This window comes from Cucumis melo, chromosome 8, assembly GCF_025177605.1.
Source record: "Cucumis melo cultivar AY chromosome 8, USDA_Cmelo_AY_1.0, whole genome shotgun sequence".
Classification (NCBI taxonomy): domain Eukaryota; kingdom Viridiplantae; phylum Streptophyta; class Magnoliopsida; order Cucurbitales; family Cucurbitaceae; genus Cucumis; species Cucumis melo.
Window position 1 is genome coordinate 23,134,332 of NC_066864.1, and position 11,663 is coordinate 23,145,994.

General features: G+C 36.0%; 1 protein-coding gene across 3 annotated transcripts; it reads left to right on the plus strand.

The window, feature by feature from the left end:
- Positions 1–5,968: 5,968 nt before the first annotated feature.
- On the plus strand, positions 5,969–10,708 carry LOC103486042 (serine/threonine-protein kinase SRK2H-like). Of its 3 annotated transcripts, none has more exons than XM_008443856.3 (10): positions 5,969–6,385; positions 6,590–6,711; positions 6,823–6,897; positions 7,137–7,238; positions 7,343–7,396; positions 7,481–7,573; positions 7,680–7,772; positions 8,232–8,336; positions 8,408–8,506; positions 10,050–10,708. In XM_008443856.3, the coding sequence occupies exons 2-10, from the start codon at positions 6,592–6,594 to the stop codon at positions 10,377–10,379; spliced, it is 1,071 nt and encodes a 356-aa protein (XP_008442078.2). In that variant the 5' UTR covers positions 5,969–6,385; positions 6,590–6,591; the 3' UTR covers positions 10,380–10,708. The 3 variants fall into 3 exon arrangements, with proteins under 3 accessions (XP_008442078.2, XP_008442077.2, XP_008442079.2); XM_008443857.3 differs by having other exon boundaries at positions 6,043–6,381; XM_008443855.2 differs by having other exon boundaries at positions 6,001–6,711.
- The last annotated feature ends 955 nt before the right edge of the window (positions 10,709–11,663 follow it).

An 11,663-nucleotide genomic window follows, 5' to 3' on the forward strand; every position in this document is an offset into this window, starting at 1 on the left:
TCGACGTGGCGTGGCGAGCTTCGGCTACACAGATCGGCTTGCTCGATTTTTCCGACGCGGCTGGAAGCTCGGCGGCGGCTCGGTTTCGACTGTAGGCTCGGCTGCGCTGCTGAACAGAGAGGGGAGATGCTTGGCGGCTCGGGTTCGCGGCGGCGGCGGCGGCGGAGAGTGGCGGCGGCTGTGGTGGGAGCAAAGTGGGGCTAGGGTTTTCTTGGGAAGGTGATGAGTTTCACGCCTCCCAATGCCCCCTTTTTAAAAGAATAAAAGAATAATAAAAGATAAAATAAAACCCACACCAATTTACTTTCTTTTCTTCTTTTATTATTAATTTCTTTTCTACTTTAGTCCAATGGCAACTCTCCTCTCTCTCTCTTCATTAAAGCCACCATTGACCCTTTCCAAGGCATTAATTAATTTGTTGCTTCACAATTAATTAATTTATTTCACCCTTAAACCTCAACAATTAAATAACCAACCAAGAAAAATTTTAACCTTAATTAAGTGTAAGTCAAAATAAATCTCATTTCATAACCACTTTAGAAAAATAAAATACTCTTGAGATGAACAATGGAACTCTAATCTACTGGGGCGTTACAGTTGGTTTTGAACCGATACGTGTGTAACGCCCCAAAATTTAAAGTAATTTATTTTAATTATCTTAAGTTTAAATTTTTGTAATTTGGGTGCTACTTTGTTGATTTATTTGATTTGTGAAGATTGGATTTCTTAGATATTAGGAAAATTTCTAATTGTTGTAGCGTTTGGAGTTTATGACTTTAATTAGTTGTATTTGAGAAAATTTGAGTAATTATACATTTAATTGTACAATTAACTAAATTTTGAAGGTAAAATAATTATATTATGTGGATAATATAATTAAGTAGAGATATTTACTTTTTTTTTTTAAGATAAAGATGATTGGTTTGGAAAGAGAGGGAAATTTGAGTTTAAAGAGGAGATTTGGTGGGATTTAAATGAAGAGAGGGTGTGTGAAGATTTTTGGGAAAGAGGAAAAGAGAAAAATAAAAATAAAAGAAATTATTTTTATTAAATAGGCCTTGGGATGTGTGAATCACTGTTCATCTTCTTCATTGAGAAAAACAAAAGGAAACCCTAATTTTTTTAAACCCTAGCTGCCACCGCCTAGTTCCTCCACTACGTCGCTGCCATTATTTCCACCCGTCGGTCGCTGCAACCCGTAACCCTAGCCGTTGTTCAGCTCCGCCGCCCCGTCGCCTTGGTTAGCCGGTCGTCCGAAGCAACCAAGCCAAAGCCTAGCCGCAAATCATTCCGTCTTCAGCCGCGATTCGTCCATCGTTTGCTTTGAGCCAAGCCGCCGTGGGTTAAGGAGTCGTCCGTTCGTCGCCGCCATCAGCCACAAATCCAAACCCGAACTGCGCCACCTTCTCCGTGAACCGAACCCGACCCGTACCTTCGCTCGAGCTTGCGCCAGCTATCCGCGTGGAATCCGAGCCGCGTGCCTTAGCCGAGCCGCACGCCTGCGCCAGCCTCCCTACCCGAGCCATTTTCAAAGCCTTAGCGGAGCCACTCCTATTTTCCTAGCCGTTTGAGGCACCTAACCTATTTTTGGCAATTTTTGTTTGGATTTTGGTTGTTTCCCAACAAATATCAATTTTAGACCTTAAATAATTTAATTATGGATTTAATTGAATTATTTTCAGGATAGGTCAATTTGGTGATTGAATCGAAGATTTTTCCCAAACCAAGAATAAATTTGGAATTTTCTTCAACTTTGGGTAAGTTGAGATAACTGGAATTGAACCCTAGGAAATTAGTAATTAATTTATTAACTTTAGTCATTGGGTTCATTTATGCTTAGAGCTTGACTGTTTGGGAGCTTGATCGTGACTGTTAGGATAATTTTGCTGTGAGCTAATCTCCAGGTAAGAGACTCTACTACTAGACTTTCGACTGAAATTAAGAGAATCACATGTGTATGTGGTTATGCATAAACGATAGCTAAATTGCATAACTAGATGTTACTGATAATGACTGACATTGTAATGATAGTTGACGCTGGTGACTGATGTTATGATATGACTAGTGGTATGTTGAGGAGAACGACTGTGTTATATTTATGGTTAGAGTATTTCTGTAAAGACCCAATTCCTTATACTAAGTTGAGGACTTTACTTTAAAATAACAGAAATAAAATTTATTTAAATTAGACAGAAAATAAAACAAAATCGCAATTGTTATTTAAAATCATAAATAAATATATAAAAATCACTCAAGGCAAAATCCTAACTCGGGCCCTATCTAGTTTTAAATAATTAAAATAGAAATAAAATAATAAAATAAAATGCAAATACTGGAATTCGAACAATGACATAAAGCGGAAGCAAACGGGTCCCTATGGCTCGCCACGGTCACTTCTGGTCATTCGCCAGCTTGCCTTTGCTCTTACCTCTGCCTCTGCTTGAAAAAATGAAATAGAAAGAGTGAGTATAAAAATATACTCAGTAAGGGACCCACTACTAATTCTGCTAGGTGCCTGTTAACTTCCTATTAGAGTCCTGAAAAGTTGTACCCCTGAACTGGCACATTCCCAAACATGTACAATCTGTGATTTCGTAGGAACATATATGGTCTTCGGTGAACCCAAAGGAACACCTAGGACAAACTGGTCTTTAGTGTACCCGAAGGAAACACTAAGACAATCGGACTGTGAACGATCCTATCGAATCACTCGAATCATGTCTATGCAATGTAAATGCTAGACTGGTGGTCCCGTCGGACTACGCAGTCCTAAAAAGATGGTGATCCCGAAGGACACCCATGCGGGTATGACTCTAATAGCTAAAGCTAACATACATCATATCCATAGCATGTAGTATGTCATAGCATCATTGTAAACATGGCGTATCATAACAATCATAGCATATTTAACCAATATCGTAAACATGAACAAGACGCAGTCATCCTCATCAATATACTACTAGCCATAAACCTAACATAAATTCTCAACATTAATAATCAACACAGCATCGATCATCATCAATATCATGGCGTTATGCAATTTAGCTACCATCCAGGCATAACTATAAATACACTCTTCTAGTAGTAGAATCTCTTACCTAGAGATTAGCTCAGTCGGAATCTACAGCAAAATAACACGCTTCCCAAGCAACAAGGTCCTAATAAACAGAAAGCACCAAATTTAAATAACTTAACCATCTAAACGACCAAGGGCTCAAGAATTTAGTTGAAATAACTTACCTAAGGTCAAGGTTGCAACAAGTTAGCCCTTAACTAGAGAAATCCCACACTTCAACTTCAACTGGTCCAAATGGTTCTTTAAGAGAAATAATTTAATTTAACCCAAAATTAAATTATTTCAGATCAAAATATTTTAAACTTAGTTGAGTATTCCAGAATCCAATCAAAACTTACCAAAACAGGTGAAAAAGGACCCAAAACAGGCTTGTGGCTCGCCAAAAAGCTTGGCAACTCGGTTGGGAGGGAGACGACTCGGACGGTTGAGGCAGACGGCTCTAGGCGTGCCCAGGGCAGCTCGACTGGAGTGCGGTTGGCTCGAAAATGCGACTGGCGCAGCTCGGCTCAGCAGGCGTGCACAACTTAGAGGAAACCTGGCTCGACTTTACGCGGCGGCTGGTGGCCCCTCGTGCATGGCTTGGCTTCACGCGGCGGCTGGCGCAGCTCAAGTTTACGACGTTCTCCAACGCGGCAAGGCGGAGCTCCGACGACGAACAGAGACGAACTCAACGACGACAGAACTGCTCATGGTCAGCTATCGTCGATGACGAAGGCGGCTCGGACGGTGTCGCTTCGGCTCGGATGCTGCGAACGGCGGACGGCGATGGAAGAAGCGACGGTCGAACAACAGACGAACGTTGTTCTCTTGGAGAACGACAGTGGAGAACGGCAATGGAGAACGGCACACGGATCGAATCGACGGCTGCTTATGCTACGGCGTTCATTGGCAACGGCGAGTGACAACGACGGAGCGACGGTGGCGGGGTGGATTAGGGTTAAGGTTTTCTTCTGTTCTCTTCCTTTGTGAAGAAGATGATGGAGCATTAAATGCTCACATCCCAATACCCTATTTAAATAAATAAAAAACATTATTTCCCTTCCTTTTCCTATTTTAATCCACCCAAAACAAACCGTCTCTCTCTTCAACCACCTTTAACTCCTTCAAATATTTTTTCATAAATAATTATATTATTTTTATAATACAATTATTAAATTGTTAAATCCAATAGTACACCTAAAAATAATTAAATCAACCCACATAAATTAAACAATTAAATATTTCTCTAAAATATCTAAAATTTCTACTTCCCCTAAACCAATTACTTGAAGAAAAAAAATTTAAGTAACACTCAAAATTCAAAATTAAACATAAAATAATTAAAATTAAATTACCTCAAATTTTGGGGCGTTACAATTTCGGTTAAGTATGCTATGATTGTTATAATATGCTTTGTTTATGAAAATGTTGTGACATATTACATGCTACGGATAGGGTATGTTGTTAGCTTTTCTATTAGAGTCGTACCCACATGGGTGTCCTTCGGGATCATCATCTTTTTATGACTGTGTGGTCTGACGGGATCACTAGTCCAGTATGACATTGACATAGACATAGATATGATTATGAGTGATTCGACGGGGTCACTCACAGCCCGACTGTCTTAGTGTTTCCTTCGGGTACACTACAGACCAGCTTGTCCTAGGTGTTCCTTTGGGTTACTGAAGACTAGATATGTTCTTACGGGATCACAGATTGCACGTGTTCGGAAACGTGCCAGTTCAGGGGTACCACTCTACAGAACTCTAATAGGAAATCAACAGACACCTAGCAGGACTAGTAGTGGGTCCCTTACTGAGTATATTTTCATACTCACTCTTTCTTGTTTAATTTTTCAAGCAGAGGTAGAGGTAAGGGCAAAGACAAGCTGATAACTAACAAGAAGTGACCGTGGCGAGCCATAAGAATCATCTTGCTTCCGCTTTATGTCATTGTTCGGATTCCAGTATTTGCACTTTTATTTTATTCTTTTATTGTTATTTTGTTTCTTTAAAACTAGATAGGGCCTGAATTAGGATTTTACTTTAGACTTATTTCCATATACATTTGTTTATGCTTTTAAATGAGAAATTTGAGGTTTTGTTTTATTTTTCTATTTTAAAATTTATAAATTTTATTTAATTTTTAAAATAGTAATAACTTCAGTTTAGTATAAGGAGTTTGGTCGTTACAACGTGTGTCTCTCAAATGTTTGCTATAATATCTTATTGTGACAATCATACAAATTGCTCACAATCATGTATTCCATAAACACACCAAACATATTGAAAACAATTGCCACTTTGTTTGTTATCAACTACTTTCTTACCATCCATATCCACTAAAGAGCAATCAACTCTAATGTTTTCACCAAAACTTTGTCACCTAGTCACTTCACTTTGTTACTTCTCAAACTCAAGATGGTAAATTGTGTAGGATGGTGTTAATGCATCATACCAAAAATGTAGCCTATTTAATTATTAGACTTTCCTTCGTGTATATTTAGACTTATACAATTTATTTTAATTTACACTAGATTATTCTATTCAATGAAAGTATATTCCAAAATACAAACATAACATGGGAGGATTGAAAAGTCGTGAATTTATTGATGACTCTAGCTAGAGGTCTCAATAGGTTGAGTCAAGAATGAAAATAAAAATCAGTAATTAGGTCTGCCTGATAAACTAATAAAACTATTAACGAAAAAGGATAATAATAAAGAAATGAAATAAAAAAGTATGCATTATCCTTTAAAATTTATACGCTACAAGCCAAGTAAGGTTCACTTTATTGACTTTTTGGCAACAGTCCCAAAGGACTAAACTGATAATACTCAAAAGAAAAAGGGGCAAAAAACAAAAGTAAAAACTTGAAATGAAATCAAGCAGTGAAGCTAAGCATCCACTTGCCATCACACTCAGAGATTCCTTTTGTTAATGGGAACCATTTTCCACGGCTGCTTTTTTGCAAAAACCCTCTTTTAAAAAATGAGTTCTAATTCATTGCAAAGTGGCGTCACTCGTCAAACCATGAATCAGTGATGAGAGGGAAGAGAACATTGGAATTAGAACAAGTGTAAAACCTCACATAAACAAAATCCCAAAAAAATTAGTCAAAAATTCAAAGGTACCCACATCGTCTTTCCTCATCAAACGGCGTTTTTACAGATCCAAACACCCACTTCTCATATTAAAAGAGAAAAAGGAAAATACCCCACAAAAAATTGAGAAAAAAGAAAGTGGGATTTCAATCGAAGAGGCAGTGATTGGATTCTAGCTAGTCCTCGTGGATTCCCATACTCTCTATTGAATCGCTTTGTCTGAGTTTGTAAGCCCAATTCCACGTGCTTTTCTTTCTACTCTTTACGCTTTCTATAAATTTTAGAGCTCATCAGTCGATTTCAGATCTGATCGCCAAAACCCAATTTCTTATTTTGAACCTAATGAGTATTGAAAGCCTCTCTTCCTATTGTTGTTGATTTTTGTTGTGTTTACTTCTCGTGGGTTCGTGGGTGTGCTTGATTATTTGCAGAAATGGATAAGTATGAAGTTGTTAAAGATTTGGGTGCTGGAAATTTTGGTGTTGCTAGACTTTTGAGGCATAAAGAAACCAAAGAGCTTGTCGCCATGAAGTATATAGAACGTGGACATAAGGTTAATTCTGTTCTTGATTCTACTCTTTCGTTTTGGCTTTTTTTTTTTTTTTTTTTCTTTTGTGGGTTCTTAAATTTGGGGATTTTGAGATTCTTTATTGTATTCACACAGATAGATGAGAATGTAGCAAGAGAGATTATAAACCATCGATCGCTTCGGCATCCAAATATAATTCGTTTCAAGGAGGCAAGTTTCTTTCTACTTTTTCTTTTAGGATTTGTTTAATGTAATATCATTTAGTTGCCGAAGTGTCGTCATACTTGTTCAGCAAAATGAGTTTGGCTTTGTTGTTTTATATGTAAAAAGTTCGATTCTCCTTAGTGAGAGAGTGATGTAGCTGTTAGTAAAATGCATCAATTTTTAGATTAGGAAACAGAGGAAATAAAAAATGAATTTCAAGTTGAAGTTGGTTTTAAGATTTGCAGGTTGTTTTAACTCCAACGCATTTGGCTATAGTGATGGAATATGCTGCTGGGGGCGAGCTTTTCGAAAGAATTTGCAATGCTGGACGTTTTAGTGAAGATGAGGTCTATTATCTACTTTCTCCACCCCTCTGTCTAATACACGACGATGTTCTCGGTGCAGTCTAGCTTTGTGAAATTGTTTAACTCTTTGATCTTATGTTTTACAGGCAAGATATTTCTTCCAGCAGCTAATTTCTGGAGTCAATTATTGCCATTCAATGGTAGAATAAAAGACATACTAAACATGGTTTGGTTTCTTGTTTACAAATGTTATACCATATTTTATTTGACACAATGCTTTGCAGCAAATATGTCATAGAGATTTGAAGTTAGAGAATACCCTTTTAGATGGAAGTGCAGCCCCACGCTTGAAGATCTGTGATTTTGGCTACTCCAAGGTATTTGAATTTGAAATTTTTGTTTGAACATCTCAAGTTAAGATTTTCTTTCTTTCATATTTTCTCTGTAGTACTTATGCTGTTGTATTGTCCATTTTTTCTGTAGTCATCTCTGTTGCATTCAAGACCAAAATCAACCGTTGGTACCCCGGCATACATAGCACCAGAGGTTTTATCTCGACGAGAATATGATGGAAAGGTGCCTATGCACATCTGTTATCAACTGCAACTAGATTATGTAAAATGACAGAGAATATCACTCCACATCTATTGCAAATTCTACTGCATATTTTTTTTCTCTCCAATTTTTTTTGAACCAGAACTAATAGAGAATCAACTGTAGGGCTTTTGAAATTATCAACAAATGTTTTCATGTTGGTATGTATCAAGAAATGCCTTCCCTTCATTGGAAAATCAATTTAGTTTTATGTTCTAGAGTTCTGTTTTTCTATAATGAAGCTTGATTTAGATTAAGCACTAAAAGTTTCATTGTTCATCTTGGCTGTCATTGTGCATGTAGAAAGACTTGCAGTTTGTTCCTTTAAGTGGCTATAAAATTAATGTGGTTATTGGTATCATTAGAACAATTCAAACGTAGATTCCCTTTATTCAAACTCTGACTCTGAAATGGCTTGTCCCCTCTTCCAATGTGTTTTAGATGGCAGATGTATGGTCATGTGGAGTTACTCTCTATGTTATGTTGGTCGGTGCATACCCTTTTGAAGACCAGGATGATCCTAGAAACTTTCGAAAAACTATTCAGGTCCATTACTTGCGTTATCGTATAGTAATTTCAATAAAGTCAACGTCTCACTTTTTTTTTTTGCACTGCAGCGAATAATGGCAGTACAGTATAAAATACCAGACTATGTTCACATATCCCAAGATTGCCGAGACCTACTCTCTCGCATCTTTGTCTCAAATCCATCAAGGGTATTTTCTACGATAAACTAATATGTTTTGGTCATTTCCTTATTTGGAGTTCTAATACAAAACTATCTTCACTTTGTTAGTTTTGTTTGATATTCTGAACTTAAAACTTTTAAAATGATTGGCCTTAATAGGCCCAACCAAAAGCAATTCTATTGAAATCTAATGCCGAAATATAAAATTATCTTCACTATTTAGTTTTGTTTTCTTTATTTGAAGTGATTTTGTAGTTTCATGATTTAGAGATAAATAATGAATAGATGAAGACCCATCACTATACTGGGAAACTTGGATAAATTCAAGCTTTAGTTAGCTTGTTCAAAGGCACATGAAACTCTCTCTCTCTCTCTCTTAATTTTGTGATATTTCTTGAAATATCTGAGAACTTTTGCATTTCCTAGTTCAGTGGGTAATTAATATCAAATCGGTCTTTTAGGAAACCGACCAAGAAATATTTCTTGCAACTAGTTTTTAGTCTTCAACGTAGAGAGAGAACGAGACACTTTAGTTCATCCTCAAACTTTGACACCCATACAAATTATCTTACTGTCCCTAATAAGCTCCAACTAAATCCTGCTCTTCCGGAGTGGTTTCTCACTGATGGCTTGGTAGGTAGGTAGCCCAGTACTTGGGTATTTCTTCATTGAAACCCTCTTTGAGACCACCTTGCAATAGAACTTGGGTATTTATTCATTGAAATCCTTTTTGGGACCACCTTGCCATAGAGCTTGGCAGATATCTCTGAATCCTACTCTTAGTTCAACACCTAAATATGAAAATTTTCCTCTTGGATTCTCTTTATTTGGAAGAGATTCCACCCTTGTTCTCTTTATTTCTAGGGAGAGTTGCAAATATAGTACATAGACCCAAAGTACTAGCATATATAATATTATGCAAAAAAAAAAAAAAAAAGTAGATCCAATTTTTGGAGTCTATCATTGATAGATTTTGCCATTAACAGTAAGAGATTTCTTTCTCATAGATTTATATTTGTAGGCTTCTATCAACGATAGAAAAATCCATCAATGATAGACTTTTATCACCCAAAATTTATCACTGATGAAGTATATCATTAATAGGGTGGTATCAACTAGAGTCACCACTGATACTGTATCATATGATCTTCATTGGATGATCGAAAGACTATCTGTATTTCAAGTCTATGACTTGTAGGCTTAATATCTTTTGAAATCTATATTACATTTCATTGATAGATTTCACATAGCTTATTAGAAATCTATCACTATACAGAAAACGGCTTTTAGACTTTTATTACATACTTTTAAGCTTCATTGATAGATAGAGTTCAGTTATAGACTTTTATGATGTACCTAAAAGTACTTCCTACATACACCCTTATTTAGTTTCCTTCTAAAATGAAAACTTATGCCACTTGGTTGAAAAAGGAAATATAGAGTGAGAAACCTTTAGTTTGTAAAACGTAGTTAAGTCACCTCCTTTCTTTCCAACTTTTACATTCATTAAGATGTTGGGTTATATTCCTTATCTTCGATGTAATTCTTACACTCAACATAATATGACACAGAGAATTTCACTAAAAGAGATAAAAAGTCATCCATGGTTCCTAAAGAACTTGCCAAGGGAGCTGACAGAAGCAGCCCAAGCCATCTATTACCAGAGGGATAACCCTAGTTTCTCTCTTCAAAGTGTTGAAGAAATCATGAAGATCGTGGGAGAGGCGAGAAACCCGCCCCCATCATCAACAACCGTCAAGGGCTTCAAATGGGGAACTGAAGAGGATGATGAAGAAGGTGACGGAGAGTTGGAAGAAGAGGATGTAGAAGAAGAAGAAGATGATGAGTATGATAAAAGAGTAAAAGAAGTTCATGCTAGTGGAGAATACTTACGTACTTAGAAATAGAACATAACATAGAGTTGTGTGATTATATTATTGAGGTTGGTTGTTGTTATGTGTACAGTAGTGTTAAATAATTATTGCTCTCCACAGTAAGCATATCATATTATATATCAGCAGACCTTTAAGTTCTAAATGTGTTTATTTATTGTTGGTTGATGGTCTGCAAGTCTAAGCTATAGTTTATTTCTCTTTTTGTCACTTGTTATTGTGTTACTAAATAATTCAATGTAGTTGGACTTATTTTTGTGTTTCCTTAGATGTCACTGTTGTTGTAATGGTTTATGAGAAAAGCAAAGATGATCATGGTGGAAGATGTTTTGAATTTATTTTGTCGTATTTATTCTTGCAAATTCTAGTTATATGGCCTTTGGTTCATAGTTCAGGAGTTTGAGTGAGCATAGTTATGACACTTTTACATTGCAATGAATTTGAATATCCTATTCTTCTGAGTTTGTTATCTTATCTATTCTATTCCGCTGAGTTTGTTATGGTACTGGGAAACAAACCATTTGGGTTCATAGGTTTTAGGCATAGTTTCATCAACCAGTATTTCAAGTTTCAAGTTATTTCATTCTAATTTTTTAACAGCTTTGAGTTTCATTTTAATCTGGTCTCTAGAGTTTCATAATTTGCTCTCATCTTTTATACTGTCTCTCCGTTTTCACACGCTTCATTCCTGGGTTATTTTAAAAGAAACAAATTAAGATAGTTTTCAACTTTCACAAATTTTTTATTATCATTATAATCGATGAAAACTTTTCCCATAGAATAAAAATTAAAATTACTTAAAAGGTAAATCAATGTGCTAACTTTTTTTGAAATTTAGTGTAAGTTTAGGATTAGGAATAGTTTATTTGGGATTAGGAATAGTTTATTTCTCGTCTTGGGGCGATGTTCAATTTTATTTGAGGATTAGAATTAAGATTTAAAATAACTCGCATGCTCTTAGTATTCTTCAACCCAAAGGGATACTTGTTTTAGGGGATAGAAAGTTTGTCGACCAACTTTTAGATACCATCTTCATTGATTGTCGTTGGCCAATCTCTGACCATCATCTCCAATGACTCCACCTATAAACTTTCAACAACTAACTCCGGTAAACACTGTCGAACCTTCGGTCACCATCGATCAACCTTGAAAATTTTAATAAAAACATTTTTAGTATATGTAACAAACCAAATAAACTTGTATGTACAGATACTAATTAAAGAAAGATTTAAAATAATTTTTGTTTTTGTTTTAATAAGTTTTATCAAAAGTATTTAAATAAAAATTAATTTT